The 19067-nt window shown below is 45.7% G+C and overlaps 1 protein-coding gene across 1 annotated transcript in view; it reads left to right on the top strand.

Annotated features, from left to right (window-relative positions):
- Positions 1-19067, top strand: part of ZDHHC12 (zDHHC palmitoyltransferase 12) — an 87010-nt gene that overhangs the window by 38569 nt on the left and 29374 nt on the right. Inside the window, exon 3 of the mRNA XM_085614060.1 lies at positions 4804-4893. Within this exon, the coding sequence (XP_085470186.1) occupies positions 4804-4893 (90 nt within the window). The remainder of the gene's footprint in view (positions 1-4803; positions 4894-19067) is intronic.

A 19067-nucleotide genomic window follows, 5' to 3' on the forward strand; every position in this document is an offset into this window, starting at 1 on the left:
AATTAACATAGCCAGAAAGATAAATGGGGTCCACCGCCCACGTTTCCTGAAAAACAAGGATGTCGTGGGAAATTGCCCAAGCAGACCATTCCTCCACTATTGTTTTACTCCGTAAACCAGCGATATTCCAAGAAACCATTTTAAGATGGGGGGAGCTGATTGGGCCAGTCAAATGAGAAACAGATGGGGAGTCCAGGGCAGCAGAATGGATTGTAGTTGTGCCATCTCCCCTACACACGTTTTCATGTGAACAGAGATCTGGAAGTGAAAATGGTGGACTGTCTAGATGCAACATAATAGAACGATTTACCGTCTCTATAGGGGAGGGGTTAGGGTTAGCAAAGTTAGTAGCTTGGGAAATATCCCGACATTCCAGGACTGGAGAATGGAATTCGATGTTTCTATGGGGCACATTAGGAGAAACACATGTATTAGTGGAAAGTGTGACACCCAGAACCCGATATGCCCCCCCACACCCACCCCACCTGCCCGGCCCCAAGCGGGTTGAACAATCAGGGCCCGCAAAGATCTTATTCGCGCATCCCAAATTTATTAGGGTAGGTGGCAGTCGGCAGTCAGTCAACCCCCTCCAGAGAATTCAAGGGTGCATAATAATTAAACAAAGGGAGGTGAGAGTCCAATCCGGGCAGGCAGCGAGACCCCCTAGTGACCCTTTCCCAACCGTTAAACAGAGCACCCGGTATATCGCAGGGGTCACAAGAGTGGAAATAGGATAGATCCACGGTAAATATACCAGTGGCACTCAAAGTGTTAGGAAGGGAACATATATGACTCACAACCCTAGGATCCCGGAAATTAATAATTACGCAATCGCCCTCCACATTCTTTACCCTGGTAACCAACCAACTCACCCTACGTACAGTCAAGATTTCAGCGCTTGTTCTAGATGGCAATGGCCTATTACTATTTAACCAATGAATAGCTTTGTTCTTCAATTCGCTATGTGTCTCGAACTTTTCCTGGGGAAGCCTTGGAACGCCTACCATTATGACAGTGTAGGGCAAGGACTCTCGAGGGAGATTGATACAGGGAAGTTTTAAAAACGGGCCTGCACCCTCAAAGGAGGGCCGTCTTGATGCGTTATCGCTATTGCTGATAACAGGATTACTAGCTAGTTGGATAGACGAGACAGCACTAGTAGGTGGATGGGTGACTACCACAACTTGTTCATTTTGGGCAGGCGGAGGGGAGGGGGCTTCAACCACGAGAGTGTGGCCATTTGGAACTGACCCAGTTTTAGCAGCTGTTGCAGTATTTGGTAAAGTCTTAGGATCAACGAGAGGCGTAGAAATCTTCTTCAACAGAGACGTATTAGTAAACACCATACTCTCTAGTTTCCCGATGGAGATGGAGAGTTTCTTAAGTCTCTCGTGAAGGGGAAGGAAAAAGACTTGAGCAATTGCTCCAAAGGTTCAAGAGAGCAATTAGACAGAGGGTTAGTATTAGGCAGAGTGTCAGTGCAATGGGAAGACATAGGACACCCGGCAGCAGGGGATAGGCAGCAAGATAGATGGGAAGAGGGGTCAGAGCGTACATCTGCAAATTTAGACTTTTTGGAGACTTTTATACGTTTACCCCTAGAAGGGACTCCCACACGCTTTCTTTTCCCGTTGATAGGCTTGGACTTATTGGCCAAAGTCGGGATGGTTAACCGTGGCTGCTCAATGGGGGGCAATAAAGAAATAGCACTAGGGTTTGGGGGTATGCCACTATCTTCAGGAATAGTTAAAATACCAGGAATATCAGGAATATCAACCAGAGAGCTATGTAAAGATACATTCGACAACCCAGGCGCATTACTGTGCAACAAGTCAGAAACCAGAGGTAAATTCCTGCATTCAGGGGAAGTGGCTGCCATAATGTTGCCAAGCGACGATCTCTTGGCAGATATTTCTAATGACCGTCGTTTTTCAGTCAAAGTGATTTCGTGTTCGAGGACCCGAGCAGCTCTGGTAATAAAGTTGTCTAGGGTCCCTGTAATACCACCCCCCGTATTACCCTGCACAATCTTCCTACCGGATCTTAAGGATGTCATCTTCGTATGGGAGGAAGAAGGAGGGGGGAGGGGGGGAACAGCTTATAATAGTGACCGAGAACCTTAAAAGTGCAAACTATTCCAAATACCTGCAATCGTAAAAGATATAAAACGATACGACAGCAGAATATTTGCAAAACACAGATAGCAACCTAACTTATATACTACCTGAGCACAGTGTTAGGCAACCGTTTATACTCTAAAGCGATCAATCTTAGAGGGGTGGCCCGTCCCGTCCACACCCGGCCACGAATGGCAACAAACGGCCCGCTCTTTGCCTGGTCTTCGCCCCGAGCTGCGTCCCGCACGCGTACCGCTAACGCGTGTGGGCGGGAGCCCTAATAATAGGAGGGGGGGGCGAAAAGGAGGCGGGTCCGGGAAGAGGGACCAGGTGTGCAGAATGAAGTTGACGGTGTGCACCCTGGGCCTCGCAGTCCCGAGATTTGAGCCTCCTCAGCGTTTCACCCCTGTAAGCAGCAGAGCGTCCTTGCAGATCAGGTAACCCCGGCCAAGTGAAGTCCCAGCACTGTGTCTAAAATAGGAGAAGCCTACGAGCGGCTCCCGCGAAGCGGGGGCCGCGAGGCGTGGAGCAGGCAATGGAGGCGGGTCCGGGAAGAGGGACCAGGTGTGCAGAATGAAGTTGACGGTGTGCACCCTGGGCCTCGCAGTCCCGAGATTTGAGCCTCCTCAGCGATTCACCCCTGTAAGCAGCAGAGCGTCCTTGCAGATCAGGTAACCCCGGCCAAGTGAAGTCCCAGCACTGTGTCTAAAATAGGAGAAGCCTACGAGCGGCTCCCGCGAAGCGGGGGCCGCGAGGCGTGGAGCAGGCAATGGAGGCGGGTCCGGGAAGAGGGACCAGGTGTGCAGAATGAAGTTGACGGTGTGCACCCTGGGCCTCGCAGTCCCGAGATTTGAGCCTCCTCAGCGTTTCACCCCTGTAAGCAGCAGAGCGTCCTTGCAGATCAGGTAACCCCGGCCTATATTACTTCTGACTGGGCAGAACTAATGCTCTTAAACTATGGCCGAACCTTAGAACACATCACTAGCTGTGTCACACGTTGGATCGCACTTCCCCTATCTATGGCGGGACGTGCTTCTCTAATAAAGATGGTTATTCTCCCCAAGCTTTTATATTTATTCATGAACATCCTATTTGACCCTGGCAGGCATTTTTTAACGGCTCTACTACCGAGATGATTAGACTAACGTGGGGTAGCAAACAACCTAGACTGAAGTGGGATGTGCTCACTAGGCCCTATTCTCAAGGAGGGTTTGATATTCCAGATCGATAATTGTACTATATCTGTGCACAAGCCCACTATGCCTAGTACTGGTTCCATCCACGCAAGCAGCGGTGGAACAATGGTTTGCAGATCCCATACCCCTGGAGGAAGTCCTATTGAGCACACCTCAACCCTGAGAAACCGACCCTACAGCAGTCACATGCACGGTGAAAGCTTGACAGCAAATAGCCATGTACGTTCCTATGCTATACTCACCTATACTTCCCCTAACATATCACCCTAAGATGCCAGTATTACTAGAAGGTGTTTTTAAACAAACCAAAACTACGTTTGGCATACACCATTGGGGAGATTTATATTTGAAAGGGAAGTTCCGCACACTGCAACAGATGTTCGCTACATCATCACCCTCTCCCATGGACATTTTCTTATATGTCAGATTGCTGCAAGACATTAAAGAATATACGCCTTCATACCCACAAGAACCGCAAACGCTTACTCCATTAAATACTCTATTACAAAATGAGACCGCTTCACATGTAGTGTCTACGCTATACCATAACATATGCACCAATCAGACCCTGGTACGATGTGATGCACGGGAGAAATGGGCGATAGAAATAGGGCAGGCAATAACGGAGAAACAGTTGCTCTCCTGCTGTAAGCAGACAGAACAGGTGTCATCCAGTTGTCGCTTATGCATTATACATTATACATTTTTGCACCGCACATATTATACACCTGTTAAAATGTGCAAGCACAAACTATCGGACAACGACTGCTGTGATAGGTGTGGGATGGAAAAGGCAGACTTCTAACACCTCGCTTGGAACTGCCCCAGTATCAAGGAATATTGGGAACAAGTGTTTGAAGCATTGCAACCGAGGACGTCGCCCCTAATCAGGGCTTTGCCAATGGCTGCTCTCTTGGGGTACACAGAAGCTATAGAAGTAGGATGCCGACGCTTCACTTCTCTAGGGCTGGTAGCGAAGCGAAGAATAGCATGTAGATGGGGACGAGTCAGGGCTCCCAAGTTTAAAGATTGGATTAAAGACACGCTACTCTGGCAGGATCAAACACTTACGTTTGCGGAATTGCTCCCATTGACCTCGAGGCCCAAGGACATATGGGATCCCCTCAGAACCTATCCCCTTGTACACCCAATTGACGTCACAAATAACACGTAGACATGCTCATGTATGCTATCTGGGCATGGCCCTCGCGCGAATAAATATCTGGGGAAATGGTGAAGACGCTTGTATGGTCCTGAATGTAACATTCACATTCCAAGTACTACATTCCAATATTGCCGACAACAAATGTGTGTAAGTAGTGTATTACAGATCTCCTGCCAAAATGCTCCTACTGAAACTGTCAAATATGTTTTGCTGTTGACACTTACAATGTAGTATTGACTTGCCTGTGCAATTCATGTATCATGAATGTTTTATGGTCGAAAATTAATTTGGAAAACAAAAAAGTTCTTCATGTACTTTTTTCTAGAATTTGATGAACAATAATATGCAAGAGGACTTGACGGAACAGCCTTCAAAACCATTGCACCTCCGCCGGTGCGGATACTGCCTGCTGCAGGTAGCTATGATCCCCCAACTTGAGCTCACGTCTTAAAACCTGTGATAGTTCTGTAGGCACGCAGGCTTAGGAGCGAGACGTCTCTGCCACAGGACTCCTGCCACCACAGACCTGTTCCCAGAAGTATTCTTGCATGAGTTCCTTTAACAGTACTTATTTCAAAGGTGCATACTGATAGTTCTGTAGGCACGCAGGCTTAGGAGCGCGACGTCTCTGCCACAGGACTCCTGCCTGCACAGACCTGTTCCCAGAAGTATTCTTGCATGAGTTCCTTTAACAGTACTTATTTCAAAGGTGCATACTGATAGTTCTGTAGGCACGCAGGCTTAGGAGCGCGACGTCTCTGCCACAGGACTCCTGCCTGCACAGACCTGTTCCCAGAAGTATTCTTGCATGAGTTCCTTTAACAGTACTTATTTCAAAGGTGCATACTGATAGTTCTGTAGGCACGCAGGCTTAGGAGCGCGACGTCTCTGCCACAGGACTCCTGCCACCACAGACCTGTGCCCAGAAGTATTCTTGCATGAGTTCCTTTAACAGTACTTATTTCAAAGGTGCATACTGATAGTTCTGTAGGCACGCAGGCTTAGGAGCGAGACGTCTCTGCCATAGGACTCCTGCCTGCACAGACCTGTTCCCAGAAGTATTCTTGCATGAGTTCCTTTAACAGTACTTATTTCAAAGGTGCATACTGATAGTTCTGTAGGCACGCAGGCTTAGGAGCGAGACGTCTCTGCCACAGGACTCCTGCCTGCACAGACCTGTTCCCAGAAGTATTCTTGCATGAGTTCCTTTAACAGTACTTATTTCAAAGGTGCATACTGATAGTTCTGTAGGCACGCAGGCTTAGGAGCGAGACGTCTCTGCCACAGGACTCCTGCCACCACAGACCTGTTCCCAGAAGTATTCTTGCATGAGTTCCTTTAACAGTACTTATTTCAAAGGTGCATACTGATAGTTCTGTAGGCACGCAGGCTTAGGAGCGAGACGTCTCTGCCACAGGACTCCTGCCTGCACAGACCTGTTCCCAGAAGTATTCTTGCATGAGTTCCTTTAACAGTACTTATTTCAAAGGTGCATACTGATAGTTCTGTAGGCACGCAGGCTTAGGAGCGAGACGTCTCTGCCACAGGACTCCTGCCTGCACAGACCTGTTCCCAGAAGTATTCTTGCATGAGTTCCTTTAACAGTACTTATTTCAAAGGTGCATACTGATAGTTCTGTAGGCACGCAGGCTTAGGAGCGAGACGTCTCTGCCACAGGACTCCTGCCACCACAGACCTGTTCCCAGAAGTATTCTTGCATGAGTTCCTTTAACAGTACTTATTTCAAAGGTGCATACTGATAGTTCTGTAGGCACGCAGGCTTAGGAGCGCGACGTCTCTGCCACAGGACTCCTGCCACCACAGACCTGTGCCCGGAAGTATTCTTGCATGAGTTCCTTTAACAGTACTTATTTCAAAGGTGCATACTGTGTTAATTATTAGGCGATGGCACCGAGTCTGAGCCACCCTTGCACTGGGCATCATTTGGCCCATTATCAGCCACAAATTCAGCATTAGCTACAGGTGTGGCTTGCCCGCTGGGGTGAGTCTTTTGACATGGGCCTGCTGGCTACACGCCTGACCTGCCACTCGCCCATTGGTAATGGCTAGTGAGGGCTGTATGTGCAGCCTCGTGACTATGACAAACGTGACCAATAGCCCAGCTTGGAGGTCTCTCTTGGTGACTTATTGTTCCTCTCTGCAAGAGCCAGAGACCACAGTCTCTCAAAACCGCAGCCCCCCTTAAGCCAAATTTCTTGATTTAGGACTCAAAATACGGCTCACTACGATTTAAAATGGCGCTCGTTTAATCAACCGGAATTTGAGCGTTGATTACATTAACACCTGGTCGCCTACCCCATCACATTATGTGAAAATGTCGATACAGGCCACACACCGTATATTCCTCCTTACAAATTTGCAGAGCAACGAAACCAGAGAAGTGAGAAAGAAAACACAAAGTTGAGTCAGTACACGTTGCGGTTAACTAAACGAGCCCCGTCTAAACATGGGAAGGTAGTATTTTATTCACAGATAGTCAGCCATCACTAACGGCCTTCAAGTTTCTTAACTCTTTATGAGCTAGGCAAGCAACCATTTAGTCTCCGATCTTTGAGGTGTATTTTAACCTTAAAGTTTTCTTGAACTTTCGCAATTAGCATTTTCTAAACACAAGGCCGTGGCGTGTTGCGTCATTACGCATACACGCACGATTTAGCGTGCCCTTCTCCATTCTAAGGACCCGGGAGACCTGTATTGTGTTCTATTTACATTTATGGGGTGCTTACTGCCCCTGACGGGGCGTCGAAGCGCTTACCTACGTGGAAAAGCTAAACCAGTGTTAAGTTAATCCAGGAGTCGATATGTAGTTCGTGGTAAGCTTTATTCCAAAAGTAATGAAAAGGAAGCACCGCTGGTTACACGACTTCCAGCTCCAGCAGACCCCCAACAACTCTCTTTCCTTGGTTCATGGGACCGATCACATGTTCTATTCTAGAACACTGTGATCGTGCCATGAACCAAGGGTTTATAAAACAACAAGTAAATGATCTCGTGCATGCAAGCACGAGACAACAAAGGAAAATTGAATTAGCATATATAACACATCTTCCTCCCTTAAATAAACAATAAAGGAAATAAAAACATTTACTAAACAAATCTATTTCTGATAAATGAAACAAAATCAGCCATCCACCCAGGTTTTTTCCGCTGTCGTTTTCCAGAATCTGCATTACATTCACTATCACTGGAAATATTGACAAATTCAGCATTACAGATTGGACTATTGATACAATCTTCATCCTCCAAATTGTCACTAGACTTTGTTTCATCATCAGAATTTAGATAAACACTTTTGTCCCCTTTGAGAACAGCAATTCTACTTAAATTCCAAACTTTGTTATTGGTAAGTTTAACTGAATTCTTAAGTACCTCTTTTATTTCGAAAGGTCCCATAAATTGACTTTCACCTTTTCTGACTTTCCAAGGTTTTTTTACTTTAACCAACATTCCTACATTAACAATCGGATCATGTGCCGACCCTCTCTTCTTATCATAACGTTCTTTAGTGACAGCATGATTTTTAATGAGATTTTCTTTCACAGTCTTAAAATCCAAACTAGACATGGTAGATGGTGCCAACCATGCCGGATTGCATTTGGTTCTGGGGAGTCTACCCCTCATTATTTCAAACGGAGAGTAACCCGTCATAGCATTAATGGAGGTTCTGTACATCCATACAGTTTTAAAGATTTGCAGTTCCCATTTATCATTCTCAATACCCGAAACTTGGATAGCACTTTTGAGAACTCTATTAAACCTTTCGATGACACCATTACCGCTGGGGTTGTACAGGGAAGTGGTACAATGAATAATGCCTACTCTACTAAAATACGCTTTTGCTTTGTTAGACAAAAATTGGACACCATTGTCTGTGATTAACCGTACTGGTAACCCCTCCTCAGTAAAGATTTCATCCAGAAATGATAATACAGAATCAGTGTCCACCTTATCAACAATTTTGACCACAGGCCATTTTGAAAAAACATCAATGGTTGCAAGAACATATTTTGAGTTAGGACCAACTGGACCCATAATATCCATGGCAATAGTATGCCACGGAAAATCAGGAAGGGTATGTTCACCTATATTAGGTTTGAGGGTGATCAAAGTCTTATCAGCATTTGCACAAGTGATACAATTCCTAATAATACGTTCAATGAAGACATCCATTCCTGGCCACCAAAAACTATTTTTTACTTTCTGCTTGGTTCTTACAATACCACAGTGACCCTCGTGACCATGCGAAACAATATTATGTCTTAATTTGCACGGAGGAATGGCACGATCTCCTCTTTTAAGCACACTATCTACTACGGAAAGTTCATCCCGTATCTCCCAAAAACTTCTAAGGTCAGAATTGATGTTCTTTTTATTAGGCCAACTCGATAAGATATATTCTTCAACTTTTTTTAAAATGGGATCATTTTCAAATTCCTTAAACCAAACCTTTCGGTCAATTGGCAAAAGATCTTCATCATGTACCAAAGCAATATGATAATCATCCCACTCATTGTATGTACTTTCTCTCAGAGGTAAGGGCATTCTTGATAGAAAATCAGCTGTTACATTATCTTTGCCCGGCACGTAAATAATGGAGTAAATAAAGTCTTGAAGGCGCATAGACATTCGGGCTATGCGTGCTGAAGCTTTCAACATGCCTTCTGTGGTTAAGAGACGTACTAAAGGTTTATGATCACTTCTAATTAAACACTCCTTGCCCCACACAAACACCCTGAAGTGTTCAAGTGCCCATACGCAGGCTAAAGTTTCCCTCTCAATGGTAGAATATTTCACTTCTGCAGGTGTGAGTGCTCTGGATGCATGCGCAATGATGTGTTCTTTACCATTATTGGATTGCTGAGACAACACCGCTCCTAAACCCTTAGAACTTGCATCAGTAGTGATAATACATAGAAGTGAAGGATCAAAACTTGAAAGTGCAGTTGCATTACAAATGGCTTTCTTAACATCATTAAATTCAGTCTCACAATCCTTAGACCACAAGAATTTGCTTTTGTTTTTGATCAATTGTCTTATGTTGAATGTACGACAAGAAAAATTTGGTACGTATTTGGAATAAAATTCGGTAAGACCTAAAAAAGACCTAACATCATCCTTGGATTTGGGTTGAGGAGCAGACCTAATAGCCTCAACTAAGTCATTTTTGGGTTTGACTCCCTCCTCACACAACTCGTGACCCAAATACGTCACTGACTTCACACCGAATTTACATTTGGAATGTTTAATGGTCAGACCATGATCAGAGAGAACTTTAAGTACATTCTCTAATGCTGACAAATGTGATTGAGCATTACTTCCAAATACAAGAATGTCATCTTGAAAACAAATTGCATTGTTGCAATTCTTAAGGATGTCCTGCATTACACGTTGGAAAATGGCTGCAGCAGACGCCAAACCAAAAGGCATTCTATTATATCTGAAACATCCGAAAGGAGTAATAAATGCAGTGTAATCTTTGCTATTCTCACTCAATACAATTTGGTGATACGCTGAGGATAGGTCAATCGTGGAAAAGAATTTTGCCCCACCAACGCTGCTCAGCATTTCAGAGATGCGTGGCAAAGGAAACTGATCAATGATGATGTTGTTATTTAAGTGGCGTAAATCAATGCATAATCTAATTTTTCCGTTGGCGCGTTTAGCAACGACAATGGGTGAAACCCACTCAGAAGATTCAATTCTCTCAATAATGCCGTCTTCTACTAGTGAATCTAGCTCTATTTTAACCTCTTCACGGACCGCAAAAGGAATGTTGCGTGCCTTGTGAATCTTAGGACAAGAGTCTTTTTTTAATCGGATTTCATGTTTAAAATTGTTTAATTTACCAATACCATTTCTAAATGCACTGGGAAATTTTTGTAATAGAAGAGCACTGAGGCCATTAGATTCGTCAATTACCATAACAGGGTCAGGGCTATTTGGGTTAAGAATAATGCCTAACTTGCCTTGATCGAACCAGCTTAAAACAGATGGTCCTTTTTTTGAAACGTATAATTTGGTAGTGCACTCACGATTTTTGAATCTAAAAATGAGAGTTCTATAACCCAAAATGTCAATTCTTTCGCCGGAATAACCCTCTGGACTGATGTCCGTCAACTCCAACGTGCTACCTAATTTTGGCACAAATTGTGAATTCCATACAGACTCATTCACAATGGAGTAAGGAGAACCTGAGTCAGCATACATTTTGGTATTGACACCCCCGATAATCATATCACACACAGGTTTCTTCCTAATGACTGAATTATCAATATTCAGAATGGAATGATGTGAATCCTTGATGTTGAGAACGTAGGAACATACATCGCTACACTCAGTGTTAGGTTCTTCACTTTCACTATCCTCAGTTTGATCAATGCACTTGACCTTGTTGTTAGCCTTCTTTTTGTTGCACGCTTTCGAGAAATGGCCAACTAAACCACAATTAAAGCACTTCTGCTTGATGGCTGGGCAGAATTTAAAATTAGCTAAATGAGTTTTACTGCAACATCTATAGCACATTAAATTATCTTTGTGTTCATCATTCATACCCTTGAAAGAACTGGAGGTTTTTTTTGTTTTAACATCCTGTTCTTTTAAGCGAGTTTTCGTATTAACTTTAGCAATAGTATCTTTATTAGTACTGTCAGCTTCTCCCTTGACTTGTTTTGCGCTTCTACATGACATTTCAGATTTTCTCACAATTGCTAGAATATTCTCCAGATCAGAATCGCCATTGACCCATAACCTCTCTTGGATAGTAGAATTATTTGTGTGCATTACTACTTGATCTCTAACGAACTCTTCTTGTAGCGTACCAAATCTGCAATCTAAAGACAAAGTTTTCAAAATGGAAACATAACTATCTACTGATTCATCAGTAAGCTGTTTCCTTTGAAAGAACTTGTACCTTGAAATACCAATACAAACTTTTGGAGAACAGTAGCGATCAAAATCTAAAATAGCTTTTTCAAATACATTTCCATCTCCGTTGCTCTCCAATCTGGGTAATTGGTTAAATGCCTTTAAACCTTCAGGACCTAATGAATGTAAAAAAATGCCTTTTTTTTCAGGTGGTTTCATTTTACCATTAGCGTCTAACGTCTCAATATAATTTAAAAAATACGCTTTCCATTCAACCCAGGGCATACATGGAGAACTCTTAGCTGGCCAATAAGGTTGCGGAGGAGAAAGAGTATAGCCTTGTGCACACATGTTTATGCTTTAAAGAAGAAAGAATTGAGAAGAAAAAAAAAAAAGTATAAATGGAAGAAAAATGAATCAAAATATGCAAAACACAAGTATGCGAAAAACAATGTGGATAATATGATTATTACTAAAATACACCTTAAACCGCAAAGAAGCAGTGTTTAAAAAAAAACTTGAGAATTATCAAGTACCAGCTCTATAATGTAATGTTGAAAGGTATGTCACAAAAATTTAAAAAAAAAAATACCGGATTAAACCACTAGATGGCGTAAGCGGTTCAGAAATACCTTGTAATAAAGCAGAACATTAGTGAAATAGCTTCGTTAATACAAACCAAACATAACGGAATGTATTTAAAGTATCCACTCTTTTTTCCGTTTCGGCGGTGTAAATCAGTTTCTCATAGATGAGAAGATAGAAGTCCGTCCCCTTGATGCTGAAGGTAGGGTGTTAAACTTCTGAAAAGAATAATGACGAGTAAGTCTCCTTGATGCAATGATCTCCGTAGGAAGTTGAAATCCTGCCGATCTACGTGTAATGTAGAACGTGATGATGGAAAGCACACGTCATAACCCTCGTTACGTGGCTAGCGCAGGAAGAAGGAAGGAGTTCTCACGGAGCAACGATGGAGATTCCAGGGCGCGCTCGGTGAGTGAAACGTTGGTTATGTTCAAAACATAACATTGACACAGATGCTTGCCACGAATGCTCCGCACGTCTCGAGGGACTAATGCTGGCACCCTTGTTGGTTCCGCACCTCTGTGTATTTTCGGAAGGTTCACCTGCTTCTATTATTTATTTCCCTGCTTCGTCTCAGGCTCCGTCTTCTTTAAACACAGCACTCCAAAACAAGATGTTCTCGTGAAACGAACATAAAGTCCAGAATAAACTTCAAAGAAATTGAGTGCCGTATTTAGAAATTAAGGTCGAGGTTCACTGCAAACAAGATTACTTGAAAAACTTGGATTTGAAGTCAAATGCGCGAAAAATAAAAATCTTGAAATGCGCAGAATCAATCCAAATTGTAGGTTCGATGAAAGGTGCTTCCTTGGATCGTCGCCAGTTTGTTAAGTTAATCCAGGAGTCGATATGTAGTTCGTGGTAAGCTTTATTCCAAAAGTAATGAAAAGGAAGCACCGCTGGTTACACGACTTCCAGCTCCAGCAGACCCCCAACAACTCTCTTTCCTTGGTTCATGGGACCGATCACATGTTCTATTCTAGAACACTGTGATCGTGCCATGAACCAAGGGTTTATAAAACAACAAGTAAATGATCTCGTGCATGCAAGCACGAGACAACAAAGGAAAAGTGAATTAGCATATATAACAACCAGTGTGACACTTAGTGTGAGCAGAGGAATCTGGGATAAAGACCCTCCTTCGACATAAAGACGCGAAGGCAAAGGAGAGCCTTCTGCACGCCCACCACAGGCCTAGTGTCGGGCGCTTGCTCCAGTTCCTGATATGAACATTAGTATAACTAACAGCCCATGACGAGAGGCGGGCCGGCAAACACATGCATGCAGAGAGCCGAGGCAGTGGTCTGACTTGACTCCAAGAGCCTGTTCGCCAGCCCAGCCAGCCATGCAAATAAGGTCATTTGAAATATGATCAAGTGTATTTCTTTAATGTGCTGAAGCTTTTCAGTGGAATACATCAGATGATATCGCTGCATTGAGAGGTATTTATTTAAAGCAATAGTTTTGAAATTTGAACCTAGCAACATACATGGCACCCCCCTGTTGTGTCAACGACCATGCCATGAGTCAATAAAGAGCCAAGTCAGATTTCCTGTGCACCTTGTCCAGGTCTTGGATTCTTATTAAACGCGACATTATAGCCAATCAAACAGAGTGAACGCACGTATTTGAAGGTGTTGTCATGGAGAACAATGAATAACAAGCATTTGCAATGCAACAGGTCTCGCATTTACCTGAGCATGAGCTATTGGCATTGTAAATAAAAAGGCCTTTTATTTATGTTTTGGTTTTTGAAATATAAATAAAACGCATTGTCATTTACAATGCTAATAGCTTAAACTCGCGTAAATGTGAGACATATTGCATTGCAAATGCTTGTTGTTACCAGTCATTGGTACATGCTTTTTCATCCTTGCCTCATCTGTCGACGTTCCATTTATATAACCAAAAATTATTCCACCAGTTTATCTACTCATGTTCTGTATTTTCTGTTAACTTAGCTATCTGACACATGCTGGTGATCCAACATCCTTAAAATTATTAGCTGATTTTGCTTCAACCACAACCATAAATGTTTTCTTAATGAGCATTACTAACCCTAATGCTGCCTAGGCGAGACCTAAAAAAATATGTTTTGTGGTGCTAAGAAAGCAGTTTATATTCACTTTATGCTGTGTAAAAAGCATATTTGAGGAAGGTTGTTAGCAATGTATGGTTTACCACATTTTGGAAATCAAGCATTGGTTTTGTAGCCATGAATACAAATTAGAGACTGAATATTTTTTACATTTTGCATTTTTTCCATCAGGGAGCAATCACAAGGAGGCAGTGCCACCTATCGCACCACCATAAGTTTAAGATGTGGTTATAAATATATGGATCTCGGGAAAAAGAGTGTGTGTGTGTGTGCGAGAGAGAGAGAAAGAGCGAAAGAAAGAGAGAGGGGGAGGGAGAGAGAGAGGGAGAGAGAGAGGGACAGAAAAAGTGAGAGGGATAGAAAGAGATGGAGAGAAAGAGAGAGGGGAGAGAGATAGAGAAAGAAAGAAAGAGAGAGAGGGGGAGAGAGAGAGAGAGTAGAGCGAGAGGGAACGAAAGAGAGAGAAAGAGAAAGGGAGAGAGATAGAGGGGGAGAGAGAAAGGGAGAGAGAGAGGGAAAGAGAGAGGGAAAGAGAGAGGGGGGAAAGAAAGCTAGAGTGGGAGAGAGAAATAGAGAGAGAGAAAGAGAAACATAATGAGAGAGGGAATGAAAGAGAGGGGAGAGAGAGGGAGAGAAAGAGAGGGAGAGAGAGGGAGAGAGAGAGAGAGGGAGGGAGAGGGGAGGAGAGAGACAAAGCACAGTGGGACAGCAAGAAAGATGGAGAAAAGTCATCATGGAAGAAGCGAGGGGGGAGAGAGAGAAAGAGAGTGGGAGAGAGAAAGAAAGAGAGTGGGAGAGAGAAAGAGCGAGAGAGAGGGAAGGAAAGAGAGAGAGAGGGGGGAGAGAGAGAGAGAGAGAGAGAGAGAGAGAGAGAGAGAGAGAGAGAGAGAGAGAGAGAGAGAGAGAGTTTACATCATTTGGAATTGCTCCCAAGTGTGTTTTAAAAGGGAAAATGCAAAGGATGCTTGAGAGGTTAGCGACCAAAGTGGCCCTGCTGCGAGGAGAGCCTTGAAGTGCATGGACCCACAGTAACACACTCAACTGGTGTCAGACACGCACATAGGCCGTCGCGCCAGCGGAGGTGTCCCTGACCTGAAGGGAACCCTCTGGTCCGAGGGAGGCCCTGCGGGCCCTGGAAGTAGTGGTGGATTCTCCACAAGTCACCTCAGGGAAGCACGACAGCACTCCGTGGGGCATGACTGCCTGCCAGTGTGAACACCTCGCGCAAGCCTTTCCAGCACAGAAGCCAACTTACGCAAGGCGCCTGTGCTGTGCCAGTCCGCGTGCTTTTACCGAGCCTGCCTTATGCGCACGCTGCTGACATATTCCAAACTGGTGCGTTTCCATGTTTTGTTGCCTCCCGGTGACAAACACCGGATGCAACAAACATTTCTAAACGGCGCTCGTCTGCGGCTACACAAGCCGTGGCCGCGCTCAGCGCCTGTGCCACGGAGGCCGTCAGTCAGTGGAAGCCACCGGCCCTGAGCGGGCCAGGAATGCGGCAGCCGAGCTCATTGTGCGCCACAATGGGCGCGGGCCCCCACCCCCGGGCACCGCGCTTTACTTTAAAGTCTATTGTCAGAGCAGCCGGGACAAAGCTTCCCCTGCAGCTAGACAAAATATGTGCGCCAAGGAACAGAGCTCTTCTGTCCGGCTTCACGCAATGAAAGGTGCAGCGCTGGGATTCCAGGCGCCGTGACGTGCACCCGCTCCCACGGCGGGGCCACCTAGCTCTACACACGTCCGTCAATATTCACTCTTCGTGTGAAAAAGCATGACCGCTCTTTCTGGATAAGTTTTACCGGCGCGATAGAGGCGTTTCCACACTACAGGCGGCGCCTGGTATCCGAAGTGAAACACAGTAAGAATACTCTTGAAGTAATGGGACTTCCTTAAATGCATCAAAACTCACTTCTGACCAGGCCAGATCTGCTATGGCAGCCAACAAAACATGTTCATGTGTTTATAAAGCATGTATTACTTACAAATGATATTTCCCAAACATACTCCCTTGATTGTTTGCTATTTGTTTCCGGAGGCATGTTCATGAACAACAAACCAGCAACAGAAACACAATTTACAATTCTGCGTGTAAGAAGTTACTTCTTTGTGGGATGTAACTATTTTGAGGCTTTACAAATTAATCTTAAGAACATTTTCTTCTCTAAAACGTAGCCGAAAAAATACGCTTTTAGAGCTTGTTAAAGTGCGGCCGCGAAAGTGAAAGTGATCAAACATCAAAGCGGCCGAGCGGCCGCGAAAGTGAAAGACAACGAGTGCTTTCAGGCTGCCAAATGGTGCGCGCGCCCGGAGCACATGCACTGTAGTTGGCGGCCTGAAAGCACTCGTTTGCACTTCCAAAAGTGCTTACTATAAGTCTCGCCAGAGCAGCGCTAAAGCGCTGTCTCAGGCGAGACCTAAAAAGGAGGCTTGGTGAAATACAGTATTCGTCCAGGATCACGCCATTTGGATAAGCAGAGGAGCTGGGATTGATCCCAGAGTGTCTTTCATATTGTGCAATTCGCAATGAGCTGCGTATGTCACTCTCCCATTTTACATCTTAATTCTTGGCTCATGAGATTACAGGGTGGGAGGCAGGCAGAAGCCATATAATGCCTCGGCTCGTTTTGGAGTCGAGGGTCCAAGAGCATCTTGAACTGAGCCGGAGCCATGCATCTGGCCTGAGGCTGCCTCTAGCTTTAAATTGCTTGCCCAGTTCTCCCCATGACAAGGAGCTATTTTTGGAGAGATTCCCTCTTTTGTAGGTCGAGCCTGGGAACTCCATGTTGTGCTAAAGGGTCTCTTGACATGTAGCTCGTCAAGGCTGTCTCGTGTTTTTAACTGTCAGACTTGTCGCAGTTGGAAAGCGACCTTGTAACAGCAACTCCTGGGAACGTGTGCACCCCCTCTGACTGGTGGAAACTATCTCCGGGTGCCCATTTCCCTCAGGTATTTGTGCCACACGAGAGTAGCTCAAAATGCGCCTTTTCTGTTTATGTCAATGGTGATCTGATGACGAAAGAGCAGTCTGTGATTGATAGACGCCATCTTGGGATTGTTTTTACAGGTAGCTCACAATACAATGCATGGGCCGTCAGTTAAGGTGTGGCTTCAAATGAATGAGTCACGTCTGTGCAAATGCTTTAAGGGCACCTGGGCACTCTGTAGCCATGGATGCATCGTGTGTGACTGCAGATGTCTATAATGGGGTGGCTTGTCCACAGGGGGAACTGTTGGGATGAAGTATCTGCTTGCTACAGTGCAATATGTGCTCATTAGCCTGGCATATTTCTTTTTGACCCGAGCTGGGTTGCTGCAGATTGGAGTCTGCATTTTTTCCTAAATAGTTCACATATGTACAATTAATTAGGCTGAGTGTTTTAATTGCTTCATTCCTGTTACAGCAATGCAATAGGTCTCACATTTCCAACTGCTTGAGCTCTTGGCATTGTAAATGACAGTGCCTTTTACTTATGTCTTGGTTTTTAAAACATAAATAAAAGGCATTATCATTTACAATGCCAATAACTTAAACTCTCGCAAATGCGATACCTATTGCATTGCAAATGCTTGTTGAGGATGTTTCTTGGCCAGTCCATAACAGATCTTGATACAAGAGCGTCCTTTGACCCTGCTCGGGCAGGTCGCCCCCCACGCTGCTGTACTGCCCTGGTTGTAATTGTCATTTTACATTGCTGCTGTACTTATTTTGTTGTACTTGTCTTGTTGTGCTTTGCCTAAAAATCCTTTTTTCTCCCTCCCGCTATTTCTTTTTCTGTGCCCTGTTTTTGCCCTCTGTTCCCCTCGCCGTCCTTCACCCGTTCTTCCCGCTGCTGCGTCCCTGCTGCCCCGCCCCCCCACTCGCCCATTCGCCGCCCCGCTCCCGCCTCCCAGCTGCTCCTCCCTCCCACCTCCCCTTATATGGAGGCTGCGCAGAGGCCGCGCACAGCAGGCGCGCTGCTGGCGTGCCTAAGGCGCGCCTAAGGCAAGCCCGTCTGCGCCCGTCCACGCCTGGACCGTGACCAGTGGCAGACCCCCTGGCCCCCACGAACGCCACGACGCCCGCCTCTGCTACAATGCCAGCACCCTCCACACACTCCATGCCGGACGATCACGCACCTGCTGCCTGGCCGCCCCGAAGCGCACCCAAGGACCCTTCTCCTGCCGGAACTGCAGGTTCACCAGCACCCGGTCCGCCAACCTGCCCACCAGGAAAGAACCCAACTACCTCAGCTGCATTCTTCTCAACACCCGCTCCGCCCGCAAACACGCCGTTGAACTCTGGGACCTTCTCGACTCAACCTCCCCAGACGTCGCCTTCCTGACGGAGACCTGGCTGAACCCCTCCTCGGCACCCGACATTGCCATAGCCATCCCGGAAGACTACAAGATCACCCACAGGGACCGCACCAACGGAGTAGGAGAAGGAGGAGGAATCGCCATCATGCACAGGAACACTCTCAGAGTTTCGACCAACACCGATGACACCCTCAGCACCGCCGAACACCTGCACTTCCAAATCCACACCGACCCCAACACCACCCTCAGAGGAACCCTAGTCTACAGACCCCCCGGACCCCGACCACAGTTCAGTGACTCCATCGCCGACTTCGTCAGCACACACGCCCTCCCTTCCACAGACTACATCCTCCTCGGGGACCTGAACTTCCACCTCAAGAACAACAACGACACCAACTCCACCACCCTGATCAACAACCTCGGACTCAGACAACTCGTCACAACACCCACCCACTCCGCCGGCCACACGCCTGACCCCATCTTCTCCGCAAGCCCCCACGTCGACTTCAACCACACCACCGAACTCCACTGGACCGACCATCGCTGCATCCACTTCACCTTTCGGAAACCCACCACGCACCACCGCACCCAACAGATGCCTCGCCGCTGCTGGAGCAAAGTCACCGATGACCAGCTAACCGCCACCCTCGCCCAGAACCCACCCGCCGACCCCAGCAACCCTGACTCCGCCGTCCGCAACCTCAGACAGTGGATCGACGACT

The sequence above is a fragment of the Triturus cristatus genome, chromosome 1_2, assembly GCF_964204655.1.
Source record: "Triturus cristatus chromosome 1_2, aTriCri1.1, whole genome shotgun sequence".
In the NCBI taxonomy this organism is placed as follows: Eukaryota; Metazoa; Chordata; class Amphibia; order Caudata; family Salamandridae; genus Triturus; species Triturus cristatus.